This window comes from Macaca fascicularis, chromosome 12 (genome assembly GCF_037993035.2).
Source record: "Macaca fascicularis isolate 582-1 chromosome 12, T2T-MFA8v1.1".
Classification (NCBI taxonomy): domain Eukaryota; kingdom Metazoa; phylum Chordata; class Mammalia; order Primates; family Cercopithecidae; genus Macaca; species Macaca fascicularis.
In genome coordinates, this window is record NC_088386.1 from 20,178,973 (window position 1) to 20,196,134 (window position 17,162).

Sequence of the window (17,162 nt, forward strand, 5' to 3'; positions counted from 1 at the left end):
CCATGTAAATGTTTTACCTAATTTAAAAAGAGAAATATTCCGAAGAATTCAAAGTAGGATCTCGAAGAAGTATTTGCACATTCATGTTCACTGCAGTAGTATTCCTAATAGCCGTGAGGTAGAAGCAACCCAAATGTCCATCCACACAAGTGGATAAAGAAAAACGTAGTGTACATATATATGCAATATTATTTAGCCTTAAAAAGGAAGGAAATCCTTCATATGCTACAACATGGATGAACCTCAAGGATATTATGCTAAGGGAAATAAGCTAGTCACAAAAAGGTGAATACCATATGATTCCACTCATAAAGTATCTAAGGTAGTCAAAATCATAGAAACAGAAAACGGAAAGGTGGTTACCAAGTTGGGAGGAGGAATTAGTGTTTAATGGCTATGGGGTTTCAGTATTACAAGATGAAAAAGTTCTGAAGATCCCTTGCATACCAGTGTGAATATACTTAACACTACTGAACACTTAAAAAAGGTTAAGATGGTAAATTTAGTGTTACTTGTTTTTTACCACAATAAAAATTCAAATAAAAAAGAAAAGCATTCACTAAGAATTGAAAGCAGATAGAGACAAACCTAGCTATATGCATGAGGTTGATGTTAACCTCTCATATAGAGAAGATTATTACTTAAGTGGCTTTAAAAGACCATGCTTTGACTATACAGTTGTAGTGGGAAGTATTTATATTGTTACTTGAAACTGTTATAGGTATGTTGTAGGAACCAAGATCTTTAGTATACAAAAAGAGGGGAGTACCTAAAGATTCTAGATTCCGGAATGATACACCAACCAAGAAAACTCCACAAAGTGTAGTGGGTCACCTTTGCAAATTGCTAGGATACTACCTCATTACTGTAAAAACTAAAGTGAAAGAATTCAGCTTTGATCATGCCTTTCTAGCACAAATTGTATTTGAAAATAATCAAACAGTTGATGAGAGAAAGTCATTAATCATGGAGAAATCACAACTAATAAATGCAAAAGGAATGAATTAGAAAATGAGCATTATAAAAGTCCTGATGAGACAGTAGAGCAAAACAATCATCATCAGTGGTCGCTAAATCCATCAAGTAACAGGTTGATGGAAAACTTTCTCATGGATGAGGCTGACTTGAATGGAGGAAATATGGAAATGAATAGAGAAATAAAGCAGTTTGAGACCTTTATCCTATTCAGATGTGTCTGAGCCCGGAAAATTTGCAGCAACAACAAAAAGCTCCTGCACTCTGTTTTCCAGCGCCCGCCCACAGTGAACTTGGATGCATGCTTGGAAGAGGGTCCTTTTCTTCCCATGTGACAAAGGCCTGGGGTCCAGTCTACTAGGTCCTTCCCATATAGCCCTCCATTCCTTTACCTTTTGGGTCAATGTGGCTACTGCAGTAGTCTGAAGAGAAATAGCATTCCTTTGAATATCAAAAGTTATATTTATTTATTGTTAATTTTTCAAAAGTGAAACATTTACTAGTGCTTAATATATGAGCTGGATAGTAATCATTATCTAATTTCTGTATAAATATGCACATATACTGAGGATGTACTCAGAATCCTATGTGCTTAGATTGTGTTCTACTGATGGAATGCGCAATGAAAAGTTCCGAGACTGTGGAAATAGAGTGCTATACTTGAGGAATCAAGTCTTCAGGACTAGCTGCCTTATCATAAGACGTAGCAGCGTTGTGGTTTATGTGCAGACAGAGAGTGTGGGGAAGGCCAGTCCAAAAGAACCCGGTGGGAAGATAAAGAAAAATACACCATTGGGATGCATCTTGAGGAGCAGTGAAACGAAATACGCTGGACCGGAATGTGTTTGCGTTCTTAAATATTCATGGTACACATCTCACTTTAAGACTCCTTCCGTTTCTCCTCTAACTCATTTTCTAAGTTGGTGGGGTTTCTACAAGTTGAAAAACCTTGCATTTCTGTATTATTTTGCCCACAGTCTCAGAAGTTCACTGGTGCCATTGCCATCATGTGTTCTCTTTGCAGTTAGGCATTTTAGGTGGTGTCCACATAGACTCTTCCTGACACCTTCCTAAGCAGCTTCTGGAGGGACTGGTGGCCAGACGATACTAAGGCCATTTGATTAGGTCTATTAAGTGATGGTTTTTCCCCAGGAATCTGGTAAGTCTGGTTGTTCCTCCTTCTAGGCCCCCATTCCTGCTCGCTCCTCCTGTCCACGTGTTAACATGACCTCTGAACTAGGTACTAAGGCTTTCCAGCCACAAAAGCCAGCTTTTGAAAGCTCAGCTTGGATTAGGTGATTTCTCCTCAGAGACTGCAGTGCCTTCCTTTTGTCCATGGGATGATTTTAAACTCCACAGCAAAGTATTCAAGACCTTAGGCTCTCTGGCCTCAACCCCCAACCATATTCCTCCCCAGGTCTGGCCCCAGCCTCACCCAACAGCCTGCTGGTCTCTGAGAAGCAAAATTTAATTTTTTCTTTAAAACTCTACTTAAGTGACTTCCTCCAATTTTCCAATCAAATTTATAAAGAAATGTAACCCAATTACAAAAACAGGGAAAGACTTCCTCCTACTGAAAAAGGCTCCCCTAACACTGGTGTAACTTTTATCTTTTTCACAGTATGTTTTTACATACTTGTCACATACTTACCAAAATTTTGTATCTGCTTTTTTTCCACTTAATATATCATCTTTTTTTTTCTTCAAGACTCTACGCAGATTTGAAAACCATTGTTTCCAAGACTCTTCTACAGTCAAGTGGCTAGTTCCTAAGTCATAGTTATTTGGGGATGCTTTTGTTATTTCTTGAGATTTAACTGATGCTTTTTTTATGGTTGCCAGGTACCTGGCTTGGCATATATTTAGGTATTATTTCAGTCTCTGCCTGTAGTCCATGCATACGGCTTGTTTTAAACTCCTGAAGGCCATCTTTTATTTTTCACAGTCTCAAACAAGGTGCATTATGTCTCAGTAAATAAATGCAAGAAATCTGCCTGCACAGAAAAATAAGAGCGAAGGCATTTGCCTTTACCATTTAGAAGAGAGAGCTCTAAAATTGATGACTTGCACTGTAAATTTTCCAGTATTTGGATAGCTCTAATTATCTGCATGCACCACACCCTCATTTACAACTTCATCTGGCTTGTGTAAAAACATTGGCAGTGGTAAATCATCTTTATCTAATTGAGTTTTTTCCTCTCTTTCCCTAGAGTTGATGGCTGAAATTAACAGTAGCAGGCATTACAAGATACCCCATCCCTGGTCTTCAGATCTCAGACCTTATTTTTATATCCTACAAAAAATTCAATAACCTTTGAGATCAGTTCTGCTTAACAGCCTCACTTTTCATATCATTACCATAGAACATTTACTACATTGCCTGAGCAAACTGTGTTCGTATAGTTTTATTTATTATGTGTGTATGTGTTAAGTACCTACAACATTTTGGCTGTCATTCACAATGTGAAGACACAGAAGAATTTGCCTTCTGGGTGCTCACATTCTGTATAGTGAAGGCTGGAGAATATTCAACGTTTCTTGGTACTTGTGGAAATTTGGAGCAGAAAAGACAGGGAGCTATAACGAAGTTGAGAGAAGAGCAGATTGGGGATTCTGGAGGTGTTTAGAACTTTCCCATATCACCTTCCACCTCTTTGATTTTTTTTTTTTTTTTTTTTTACCCCCTTCTCCTCTTTCCCAAATCCTTGTAAGGTGCTCCTTAGTAAAGGCTACAGAGGTGACTAAGCCTAAGTATTTTCTTGTTCCTTATGAGCATCAGTTTAAGAGTTAGATTGGAATCTTTATTTGGTTGTCGATTTTGTCCTTTTGTTCAGTGTGTGTCCCCTGACCATCTGTGGCGTGTCTAAGTCTCTGTTCTCCAGAAGCTTACTTTCAGTGGAGTCAGGAGGTATGCAAAAATAAGACTTTCTCATACTTCCACTTTAGAAATTACAGACCCAGGTGAATGGAGCAGGGAAAATTTGAATGCAGAGGCGAGGAACATCCTAGTTGTGGCAACTAGAGGCCAGTTTTCCCAGGGTCCTCAAGACCCTGTCGCTTACTACGCTGCTTTTTGCTCATTTCTCTCTACTTCCTTGCTGTTTCTTGAGTAGAATAGGCACACTCCCCCTCAGGACCTTTGCATTGGTTGTCCCATCTCTTGGAACATTCTTCTTTTAGACTTCTCCATCTCCTCCTTCAGGTTTTAAACTCAAATGTCATTTCAGTGAGACTGACTGTGACCTCCTCTTTTAAAATGCAACTCCTTCCTTCCCCAACTTTCTACTCCCCTTCCCTGCTTTATTTTCCTCTGTAACTGTATTGCTATCCAGTATTTATGTTTCACTTACTTTTACTTTCTTTTTCCTCCCCTGGAATCTGAGATATATAATGGCAGGAATTTTAGCTGCTTTGTTTATTGCTGGAACTCTAACATCCTGAAGAGTGGCTGGCACATAGTAGGCATTCAGAAAGTCTTTTATTGATGGAATTAAACTAGAATGAACAATATTGCCTATTCTGTTTTTAGTCCATGCAGCAATGTAGGGAAGGAGACAGTTGTACAAATTTAAGATTGCAGAAACTTCTTTATGCCAGTGGCCTCATCTTACTTTCTTGTGTCTTCCCAGGGAACTTACTTACATTGTTGGGCTTTCGGACCATAATGATTGTCATTTTCATTGACATTCCAACCCTGAATTTCTCCCAGGATTTGGAGCTCACAGCCATTTTTATTTGCATGATCAAATTGAATGATGGCTTGTGGATAAAAAATTTTGCCTGGCAAAACAGGAATTTTAGAACCAAGTCAGTTCCCATTCATGCAAATAATAAGCCTGTTGGCTGTAGCTAAGGATCAGTCAACTTCCATGTACAATTTTATTTTTAGGGCATGACAACCAAAGGAGCTATTTGTGATTGAAACTGCCATTTTGGCCTTTAACTTGAATCAGGAGGGCTCTTGCCTTTAAGCTCTGTGCAGACCAGTGAGGAGTAGGATCAGCCGTGTGGTTCCTTCAGTCTGAGTCTTAGCTTTCAGCAGTGTTATTCTTCTAAGGAGTCCATTCCCTCCTAAATTGCTTTTTGACACTTGAAAATTTTACCCTGAAGTGCCTTTTGTCAACAGTTTAGGCACTCATCTTCTCAGCTCAACTGTATATTAGTTTCCCTAGCCTGCATCCCAGCCTTCTCTCTTGAAGAAACTAGTGTCACCAACATTTAGGGGAAAAAAAAAATCAGTTTTTGTAAAATTTTTCACATAACGTAGTAATGTATAGTTTTTTAATCCAGAATTCTTGTGTGACATAACTATTTTTCAATGCATTTGTTTCTATCGTCAGTTTTATCAGAATCAGCAAAAATGTCATGAATATGATGACAAGCATTATTCATTTTCAGCCATACAAAAAAAACAGAAGAAATGTTACTAGAAACCCACAAATCTAGATTTTACAATTAACCATTTACTGTATCAATCCATATGCCAATCTTCTCTCTATCCATCAATTCACCTTTTTTGCTGTTTTTTTTTTTGGGGGGGGGATACATAAAAGAACCCTCTGATGCCTCAGCTTGACATCATTAACTGGAATTCAATATTTTGAGGGGAAAAATGATCCACAAACTTAGAAAAAAAGACCAGTAATAGTGGTTATTTCTAGGTGATGAAAGATATGTAACTTATTTTTTTCTCATATCTTTATTATCTGAAAAAAGTTTTAATCTGAGGATATATTTCTGTTATAATCAGGAAAACCAATAAATCCATTTGTATTTAGGAAAAAGAAAAGGTTGTTTATTGCAGAAGTCTGAGCAAAAAGTGAGAAGGTCTGGACTAACAAATATGAAAAGGAAAGGCTGAGTTGATGGATTTTTGAGAAACTAATATCCCTGGGACTGCTGACTGTGAGGGCTAAAGAATGGGCCCAGGCTGGCACTGGGGTTTCTTCTCTTGGTGACCAGGGACGTGAAGATACATAACATTCTTAGAGATGTTTGGGACTAACTGATAGCAAAAGCAGACCTCAGAAATTTATGCAATTGAAAGAAAGCTCTTGAAGTAGTTGGTAAGCTCCTTGAGGGCAGAAACTCATCTTTATATTGTAATTTGTCAATACTTATCATATAACCTGGTTTGTAAAAATGCTTCAAAACGTTTGTCATTGAATGAATTATTCAAGCTAAGCTAATAGTATTTCTTAGAAGTAGTTATCATCATACTCTGCTCAGGGAACACATCAAGCTGATTTGTAATCATTTGTAAATAGGTGCTTCCAAAGTGCTTAAAATAGTGTTTCTCTTAATAAGAGATGTTTTGTTCTAAATTATCTTAAAATCATTGCTAATGTCTGGCAAATCTCCTGTAGTTTTGTAGCATGTAAAAAAAAAAAAATCTGTGTGGTCCCATATACATATATGGCACAAGATACTCAAGAAACGGAGGTGATACTGCATATGTATTCTGGATCCCTCTTGTGTATTTTGCTGTACCTTAGAACATTATTTTCCTCTGAAGCATGGTTTACCACTGCTGTTCACAGGATGCAGAAAATTATTTGGACTATGAGGCTGTATGTTAGAGTGACTTAAGGAGTTGATGCCCTGAAAGCAGCCAGTCTGACTCTGAATCCTAGTGTTGCCATTTCCTAGCATGTAGACTTGGGTAGTTAAACCAAATCTCTCTCTGTTTTCTTATCTGTACAAACATGTTACACGGTTATGAGGTTAAAATGGAAGAGTAACTATAATGCACTTAGCACAGAATTTGGCATGTAGTCAGAACTCAAACAGTCATCTTTTTTAAAAATCACATTTGTTTATCCTCTGGGATGAAGGTATTACTGAAAGTACAGGATTTCCTGCATCCCGTTTGAGATTTGTTTGATTTACCTTAAAATGTAAATACCTTCTCTTTGAAATCCTCCCAACACAATAAAAGTCTCTGTTCCCTTCCTAAGGCAGAACAAAAAAGAAAGGTTGGCCTGAAATTTGAACTCAATGAAATGGACATTTCAGATAACATCCTCCTGGACTTGTGGCTTTTGATTTATTATAAGCACCATTAAGAACACTTGTGATAAGACCAGGGCGCTCTCGGCAGATGTTACCAGGCAGGCTCCAGCTGGTGTTCAGATCCTTGGAAGCAAGCCACACTGGACCCGTAGTTACTTCAGAATCACCTGCTGGGGCGAGTCACAGCTGAGCAGACCCTTATGTGGTCAAGGTTTCGTGTCCTGTGGCAAGTTTAGAGTCACCTGGGAGGAGAAGGCATGTAGAGGTCAGACCAGTGCTCAGGCCTTGGCTCATTAAATGTGGTGATACTGTTTGTAAATCTCAAGTCTCACCTGAGGTCCTTTAAACCACACTTGCAGGTTGTTGATCCCTAAGTTAACATTTCACAAGGTGAGACAGGAGTTAAAGTGTTTGGATGAAAACATAGAGGAGAGTTTAGATGTGAAATTCATAGTGTCAGAGTTGATTGAATCCCAAATTATAGTCATAGCAGCAAAAGCCCACCATTCCTCACAAGTTTTTCTGATATTTACTTCTCCCTCCCACCAGTCAAGCTAGAAGCTAGGAGAATCTTTCACATAAAAATGTTACATAAATGTATTTTTTCATTTGGGTGGCTAAAGCATTTTATTTTTTACTATGCATTAGTATATTATAATATGAAATAAAACCCATTGTTTTACTTGCTGGATTATTTAAGTGCCTACCTAGGGACTAAATGACTACATTTCAGAAACAAATATTTCAAGCATCATGCTTTAATCACCATGTAAATTTTCTGAAAATAAAAAAAAATTAAAAACACCTGATCCTGAAGTAGAGTGCCAGGTTTGAGTTCAAAACTTTTAGAATTAACAAAAAATTTTACAAAGAAATATTTTAAGCTGCACCATAACACTGAGAATGCACACAGGCTGTGTTCCTGTCCCTGCTAATCCTTCAAAATTCCCTGTGCCCTCAGCTCCTCAAAAGGGGGAGGAAAAACAACCATTGCCTCTTGTTGGCAGTAGAATTTATTCAGTAATTTACTTTCCAGCCAACTGCAGCCATTGCCATTGCCTCTGGGCACTTGTTCAAAAACGCAGAAATGAAATAACAGATTGGCCAGACTGAACACAACTCCCCAGTCACAACCCTATTATCTCCTCATTCTGTCACCCCTATTAGGCAAAAGCCTGGGAAACGGAGGTTGACAACACAGTATTTACATGGCTCTTGCATTTCCACAGCTCAGGGCTTCCTGCCAGTGTCCCTTCTTCATCGTGTTCCCCTGCATGCATGGTGGGTGACATTGGAGTCTGGGCATCCTAGGCCTGTGCTGCAGGCTCGCCTTTGCCCATCTGTCTGTCTGAAAGGATTTCTGTGCTAGTACAAGCCTGGGAAACCGCTCCTCAGTCCTAGGACAACCAGAATGAGATGAAGGGACCAGCTTTCTCTATTTGCTGACCACCTACCTGTGAATGGATGTGGTTAAGGTTGCAGTGTGTGGACTTTTCAGAATCTTGTGTATATCTCAATTTACCAGGAGGAATTTGGTTTCATGTTATTTATAGCTGTTCTATTCAGGTCAGAGCCAAGCAGAGCAGTTGCTTCATTTAATATCAGCCACACATGGTCTCAGCAGGCTCATCTGAAAAACTGAGATTTCTCTTGACGGAATGAAGGTAAACGAGAAGAGGGTCTCTGTTTAATCCAGAGAGAATTATTTTCTGACTGTCACTTGCTGGTGAAATGCCTTTTACAATTACAGGCACGAGATGCAGATGTTTGGAGAGGGTGTGGGGTTGCTGTACCCCTTGGTCAAGTGTTAGAGAAGTTACAGAACCCAAATGAGAGAAATCCAAAATTTTCTTTTCCAGAATAGCGTACTCTGTAGACAGTATTCCTTTGCAGTGGTTGGTGTTTTTTTGGAGTGGTTTGTGCCCCAGCAAGCTTTACCTTTTATTCTGTCTTCATTCCATGCACCTGTTCAATATAACCCCATAATGACATCTTTTATGAGTGAGTAATTCTTAGAGGAGATGAAAGGTTCTGGGGATTATTCATCACTCTATCCCTAAACCTCTTGTTATGTAGCTGGGTGAAAAACACAGCTGGAGTCAGATTCAGTTACATGGGGGCTCTGCGCCTATTCAGAACTCCCGATCAGCCCTGCCCCCTACAGGTTTTTGGCCAGTGGGTGGTGAAACCTGGGTGAGAGCATTTCTGCTGGGAAACGGACAGTAGCCTTATTCTGAGGCAACAAGGAAAAGAATACACAGCTTAATGATTTTCAGACAGATGTATTTTCCCTAGAAAGAGCAGGTTTTGGTTCAGGTTAATCCATCCTAGAGAGAAGTGTTCTCATGACGGTTTTACTGGGAACGTGTGGGAGAGAGCAATCCCTCACCTCCCTCAGGTGTAAGAAAGAACAAGGTAAGATGAAAACATTTTGTTACGGGTAAGATGGCCTGTGTTAAATATGTGATTGTTGTTTCTTCTTGCTGATTGGACACTAACTGTCCTCTCCATTTCTTTGCACACCAGCTCATACCCCAGACAACAGCTTTCTGGGGTTTGTGGTCGAGCAGCACCTGAACTCCAGTGACATCCACCACATTAATGAAATCAAAAGGCAGAACCAGTCCCTTGTGTATGGCAAAGTGGATAGCTTCTGGAAGGTGAGTCAGTCTGTGCGTGCGTCTCTCTCTGAAAAGAAGCTTGTTGGGTAATTTAACTTTGATCCAGGGAGTAGTCAAGCCAAGTGCCCAGGGCTTAATGGGATCTACTTAGACATAAACAAGAATGTGCAAGGATTCAGTTGCTCAGCATTTGGGTTTCTAACCAAGGCTGTACCTGCTCTTCTGGTAGTGGCTATACAACAGCCCCCTTCACTCTGCATGTCAGAAGGGACACATTCTAGCTGCTTTCACACCTTGTACTTGCTTCTGAGAGCCAGGGCCCTCCAGGGGTTGAATATCTTTCTGGAGCAAGGTACCGCACAGGGAGAAACTTGACCGAGGGGAGTCTCCCTCTGCTTCTGGGAGGTAGTCTCTGGAGATAGTCAACTCCCTTTCCTGGGAAACGCAGTGGCCTTCACATCCTCTTGGCTATAGTCACTACTCACCTGACGTGGAAAGTAAATTCTTGCTGGGGCTGACTGTAGGCAGTTTGTTCAGGGAGGTCTTGGCTGAAACAGCACTCTTGGCTACAGACCAAACCAAGTTTTCCAAAAGCCTTGAGCCCCTTGGCCCTCCTAAGTTGATTTCCAGAGTACATCTGGGGAAAGTGTAACAGGAGAGGAACCAGATTGGATGTGACCTGTTGACAGGTAATGCAGATATTTTTATGTGGGAAGTCTGCCTCAATAGGTAAATATCATAATTTTTCTTTGAGGAAATGTTTTTTAGAAGATAGAAGTCTTCAGGAGCTCACAACGTGCCTCTTCCTAAATAAAAAAATTAATTGCTTTCTTGAATGATCACAGACTGTGGTCTCATGTTACTTCCTAACCAAGGAAGTTAGGAATCCTACAACTGAAGGAGTACAGGTGATGTACAGGATAAAGAATTCCTTGGTACTGCTTTTCTGACCCTGTGTTCAGAAAAGGAAAAGCAGTGCCCTACCCACCAGCTCTAAGGTGCTAACTACACCAAAGGGATGATGAGATCAGCCCACCTCCAGGGAGGCAGATTTAATTCCAGACAACTCTGTCTTAAACAGCTAAACCTTTGTCTTTGTTTAGTACAGTAGTTCTCAGCTGCAGACTATTTTATTTACCGATTCCCCTATGCCCAGGGAACATTTGACAGTGTCTGGAGACAATTTTGGTTGTGATGTCTGGTCAGTGGTGCTACAAGCATGTAGTGGGTAGAGGCCAGGGATCCTGTACATGTCCTACAATGAATGGGATGGCCCCTGGCACAAAATACCAGTAATGCCAAGTGTGAAAAACCCCCGGCTGGTAAGAATGTTTCCTCTGTATGTTATGCCATACTTTGTTGTCTCAAGTAAAATGAAAGTTAATCTAGATTGTAAATGGCTATCGAAGATGGTCCCATAAATTTGTGTTGCTGTCCTTGTGTAAAAATGTGTCCTGTGTTGATAGTGCATTTTCCAGCTGACTTTCAGCCAGACTTGGGTTAAAACAGGCATCTTAGGTGTTCTCATGCTCAGCTTGTTCATGAAATTAATGGTTTGTGGCGTTAGTTTTAGGCGGACTGTGGCTTTTAAAGAAAAACCTCTGCACCTGCTTGAAGATAGCTTGCATGTCTGTGTGGGCTTGATACAGAAATTATATCACTTTGTTTGGGGGCCAAGTGCAACTACCTCCTAGCACCCTTTGGCAACTTTTTCCCTTTCCCTGGAAAAACAAAACAATAAATTGCTTCTGAAAGATTTTGGTCACCTGTTTTGGATAAATTAATACTGCCACTAAAAGGGTGACTTTCCTGTGCCAGTAAGAATACCAAGGCCAGGCGCGGTGGCTCATGCCTGTAATCCCAGCACGTTGGGAGGCCGAGGCGGGTGGATCACCTGAGGTCAGGAGTTTGCGACCAGCCTAACATGGTGAAAACTCATCTCTACTAAATACAAAACAATTAACTAGGCATGGTGGCGGGCATCTGTAATCCGAGCTACTTGGGAAGATGAGACAGGAGAATCCATTGTATCTGGGAGGTGGATGTTGCAGTGAGCTGAGATCACACCATTGCACTCCAGCCTGGGCAACAAGAGCGAAACTCCGTCTCAAAAAAAAAAAAAAAAAGGAATCCCAAAAGCATTAACCATGTTGCTCAAGTGATCTGGAGTGAGATTTAGAAATCTGTCCATGTTTTGAGGTGTTAAAACTCCATGTGTGCCCAAGCTTCTGTGTACCTGTGCCATGCGTCACCTAAAGACTACAAAAGGTTGGGTTGCAGTGTGTCCACATTCATCTTTGCCTGAGTAATAACACCCAAAAATCCTGGGTGTTACTTCAGTTTTATTACATACGGCATTCTGTGCTGGAAAAAGCCCAAGAAGGTGAAAAATCGTATAAACTTTTCACAGGAATTGAGGACATCTTCTCCAACTCTAGAAGACAGCACAGTATGTGAGAGTTTAGTTTCTTTTTCCAAAGCGTGTGCATCCCAGAGTGTTTAGTGAATGCACACAGAAAACCAATGTGCCTTTTAAGTGAGATGTTATTCCAACCACATTTCTAAAGTTACCTTCAACATAAGCTTTAGCTAGCAGGATGTTTTATCAGTGATCTTCCCCATCTTGTGTCCCATTCCCCTCTCCTCTACCCAATCCTGATTCACGTCAGAGAGCTTCAGGAAGGGAACTGGCACCTTTGTGTCCTGGGGGGTTTAGGATTGCAACTGGGAGATGTGGGAGGGCACAGTTTGGACCAGATGACTTTGGAAGGTCTTCTTTCACCTCAGATTCTAGGACTTTAAATTCTGAAGATTCCTGCTGTGCCATAAATCCTCCTTCACTCTTCCCACCACCCTCCTTCTTGAGGGAATCTCCCTACCCATCTTGCCACTTAAGTGGGAAATGCAAACATGTAACTCCCTCCAGTGTTGGCTGATTGGATTCTGGAGTTGTCCTCTGATCCAGTGCAGTCCAGCTTTTTGGTGGCTGGAACTATAATTCTGGCTCAGAAAGCTGAGCTGCATCAATGAGATTCTTCAGTTGGTGTTAGAAAACAGAGTCACTGAGAGTGAGCCATGTTAACAGAAATCAAAAAAATGTGTCCATAGCAGGAGGGTGAGGCAGAAGCCTTCCAGGAGTCCACTTGATGAAGCAGGACCCATGTTGACAGGGAGAGGGTGCTGTTGAGAGGATAATGCATTCCTCCACAAGGAGAGGCACTGCCCTGACTGATTAGGGTGCAGTGGAGGGCCTGGTAGAGTGGAAGATACAGATACAACTCCTGCAGCCTGGAGAGAAAGAGAAAGTAGCTGCTGGAGTTTCTGGTAGCTTTCTTGTCCCAGATCATGTATCCTTTCTCACACTCTGGTCTTGCAGTATCTGAGTGCTCTGTTCCTATAGTCATATCAGTATATTTACTAAAATACTAGATACTAAATGCCTATCAAGAAAAACAAGTCTATTAAATATACAAGCTAAGGAGGAGTGAACTTGTCCTTTAATCTCCTGTCCCCAGATTCATGACCAAGGTACTCAGTGGTCTTGTCCTGATGTTACAGTCCATGATGGGGAGGTTGAGGTGGGGAGGGGAATCTTGCCATCAGATTCCAGAATCCCAAGGGTATCAACTTAGGAACCACCTCTGCCCAGGCCCCTTCATATCAAATGAGACTGCTAACAGCCTGATCCCAAATACAAGTCTCTCTTCTTGTAGGACCTCAGGAACCTACAGTTCTGGGTCCCTGACCTCTACCTCTGAGACCATCTAATGATCCACTCCTGCTAACACTAGAGATGTGCCCAGAAGAACAGCAATCTATCCAGTATGGTCAAATTCAAAATCCTTCTACATTCTTTTAAATAAAGTCATCAGAAATGGAAAATTGGTCAACTTTGTAAAAAGAGATTTTTGAAATATGGGAATTGAAGTGTTAACTATATTACTTTAATTTCTGTGTTTCTTTAAAAATAGTATCCTGAGCATAACTGAATTTTCAAGTGCTGGTGCAGGGTTAGTATCTTATGTTTTCATGATCCTACTATGATCTTATTACAAGTTAATACATGATCGCTGCTAAGGTAAATGTCCTGGAGGCCTTTCTTTGACCACGTCAGGAGAACAAGAGTTGCCTCTGAATCACACATTGGGGTTCAGACTCACAACTTAACCACTTGTAAGGTGGTTGACTGTCCTGAGCCTCAGGTTCCTAGCCTGTAAAGTTGGGACAGTAATAGCTGCTGGCTTCTCGGCCTTACTAGTGCACATATCACCTGAGGATCTTGTTAAAATGCAGATTCTGGTTCATACCTGGAATGAGACCAAGACTCTTTCTTACAAGCATCCAGGTGATACCGATGGGCTGTTAGAAGAGCATGCTTTGAGCAGCAAGGTCTTAGGATAGTTGGAATTTGTACAGTGTGTGGCACAAAGTAGCTGACCGATTCACAAATAAATAACTCCTATTTTCTACTTACCTTTGTCTTCCTGCTGCTCTTGTCAGACTGCTACCTGTCACTTTTTGCTACTGTGGGTGCCTAGTTCAGTCACCCTCATTCTCACTTTCATATTTGTAGACCTTGCTACTTCTAATCTCTGCCACCTAGCCCCAAGAGCCAGGTAAAGCTGTGGTGAGCAGTGGACTGTAAGAGGAGGTGAGAGGCACGCTGTCTTCCTTGTGTCCTGCTGTCCTGGTTTGTACATTCAGGTGCCACTGGGCAGTGTAATCATAGACTTGGAGATGGATGACTGGGTTCAAATCCTGACTGGGCCACCAGCTGCCTAAGGTTGAGTACATTACTTAGCTGGTGCACAGTAAGTCTAAATACATGTTTGCTGCTCTTATTAATGTCATTATTGGGGCCAGATAGGAAATGCTGCAATGGAAATTGGTGGGGAGGTGAGCCAGGGAGTTCTATCCTATGAGGAAATGGAAAGTATAAGCCTGCCCAATGATACTCGAATTGTAATTCTTAATCTATGTAAGTGGTTGGCAAACTCTAGCCTGTGGACCAAATCTAGCCCAACATCTGTTTTTGTCAATTACATTTTACTGGAAGATGGCCATGGCCATTCCTTGTCCGTGGCTGCTTTTGCACTAAAATTGTAGAGTTAGGTAATTGTGGCAGACTGTATGACCCACAAAGCCTTAAAATATTTACTCTCTGGCCTTTCCTGGGAAAAGTTTTCTGACCCCTGAATTATGCCACGTCCCAAGTAAACCAAGTCTCTCTCAGAACATTGGCCAACAGTCCCCAGCATGGATCTCATTAGAGGTCTTTTTCAGGGTTCTTGATTATATTCTTCTGTATGATTGAGGCTGGTGGATAGCCAATACGTGGAAAAGTGAAGTGTAAGTTAACTGAAATCGTGATCACTCTAGAGATGGAGCTCCAGGCATTGAGCCTGGTACCTCTTTGTAGGCATTTAGCAAAAGGTAGTGCTTATTTAGTAACTAATGCGCTGATAATAAAAGAGCCTTGAATCTGTGTGGTGTTTCTGCTTCTTGGAGCCCTTCACAGCCATCATTTAAGGTGGTACAGGCTGATGCCTTTTAAGGAAACAAGGGCAGCTGTTATCTTCCTTAATCGTCCTGGTGTGTAGATGAGGAGCTGGCTCAAGGAGGGAGAGTGACATGGCCAAGTCCGAAGCAGGGTCAGGGCTCTGAGCTCTCCTCTTGGAGACTTGCCTCCCTGCTGCCAATAGTTCCATGGAGCTGCTCCACTGCCACTACCCTGGAGGGAGTGGGTCTGTGGTTACAGCAGGATTCTAAAGCTGGGAGGGAAGGTCTCTCTGGGTGAGCTAAGTGTACAGCAGCAGCCCTGAGCAAATACTGGCATCACAGGTAAAATGTTGCTCCTGGCTGCTCACCGCAGGATCGCCAAGTCAGCGACAGCCTTGCAGCCAGTTCTGTAGAGTAAATAAGCCTGATATGAGCATTTCAAATAGTTTCCAGCTCCAGGCCCCAGGGCCTGGTGTGGTCCAGCCCTCGCCTACCTTGGCAACAACCAAAGTCAACCAGTCTTAACTGAATTTGAAAAGTTTCTTCTTATCTAGACCTCAAAAACGTTGTGGTTTTAAAGCATCCCCTGAAATGACATATGATCCCTTTCCTATATGCCTGAGAAATCAGGCAGCAGAACTTTCAGAAATGTGACCCCACTTCCCCCACTCCTGTTCTACTTTATTCTCCATACAGCAGCAGCCAGAGTGATCTTTTCTAAAATGCAAATTGAATCGTGCTACTCCTTTGCTCAGACTCTGCAATGACTTCATTTCACACTTAGAACACCTTACCTTTACAGTGAAATCCAGTCTGGGTAGTGTGTTTTAGAGAGGTTCTCTGAAGCCAGCCACTCCTGCTCTGTACCTACTCCTCTCTGGCTCCTGGACTGTAGCCACAGGGGTCCTGTGTGTCACCCATTCCACCAGGGGCTACCACCCTCTTTAATGGCTGCTGCCTGTCCTGGCTCACCCCAACTGGAGCCACCAAGACCACCCTGTTCCACACTTGTGCCTCAACCAGATGTCACCCCTCCCCTCCCTAGTATAGCACCCTGTTTATTCCTTTTGTATCATTTGAATCATCTTGTAATCATATAATTATCTTTTGTTGTCAATCTGTCTTCCTTACTAGACTATAAGCTCTGAGAGAGTAGGAATTGCGCCTGTTTTGCTTACCCAGCTGCCTGGCACGTGGTAGGCACTCGGAAACCACTTGAAGACTGAATGAATCTCCCCTAGGTTTAGCTTAAATTACTGTTTATCCATGGAACCTGGGATACAACTTAGAATGCTTTCTGCCTAGGACACTCTCCTGTGTTCTCTGCTGACCCCAGGGAGACAAGAAGGGAGTCTGGTGGAAAAGGAACAGAGCTACACATGCACATTCCACAGACCCCATAGAGGCTTCAAGAGTTTTTCTAAACTTCTTGTGAGATTAGCAGGGAGATGGCATGGGAACAAGATGCTGCACAGGGCAATGGGAACTTGGCTATGGTCCAGCTCTGCTGTCATATGATTGGGACAGGCCACTCCAACCTCAGTTTCCTTGCTCGCATAAATGAAGGTATTGGTTTAAAAAAAGAATGAATTATTATACACAACAACATGGATGACTTCAAAATAAGAGGAGCATTTATACTGTTTGATTCTGTGTATATTATACATAGAAAACTCTAGAAATGCAAACCAATCCATAGTGACCAAAAACAGGTCATTGGTTGCTTAGGGAGGGGAGAGGAGGAGAGATGGATATGTTTGCTGTCTTGGGTGTGGTGATAGCTTTATGGTTTTCACAATGTAAGTGTGTGTGTCTGTGTATGAATGAGGCAGACTTTTATGTGTTCCCATAAAGTCTACAAATTTGCCAAAGTCTAGAAATTTCTTGTCCTTTACAGAAAAAATTTGACAACTCCTGGATGAGATCAGTAATTATTCACCTGTGTGTTTTTGGAGCCCTGGGGTCTGCTATTATAGGAGGGTCAAGGAGCAGCCACACAGGGTGGGCCCTGCCTCAACAGAGCAGTTCTCATATATCTGTGGCATAGATTTGGCT

At 41.7% G+C, this 17,162-nt stretch overlaps 1 protein-coding gene across 4 annotated transcripts in view; it reads left to right on the forward strand.

The window, feature by feature from the left end:
- MGAT5 (alpha-1,6-mannosylglycoprotein 6-beta-N-acetylglucosaminyltransferase) overlaps positions 1-17,162 on the forward strand; it is a 329,469-nt gene that overhangs the window by 228,323 nt on the left and 83,984 nt on the right. For all 4 annotated transcript variants that reach the window (XM_005572984.5, XM_074008906.1, XM_005572985.5 and 1 more), the window contains one exon: positions 9,514-9,647. In XM_005572984.5, coding sequence (XP_005573041.1) covers positions 9,514-9,647 — 134 coding nt within the window. The remainder of the gene's footprint in view (positions 1-9,513; positions 9,648-17,162) is intronic.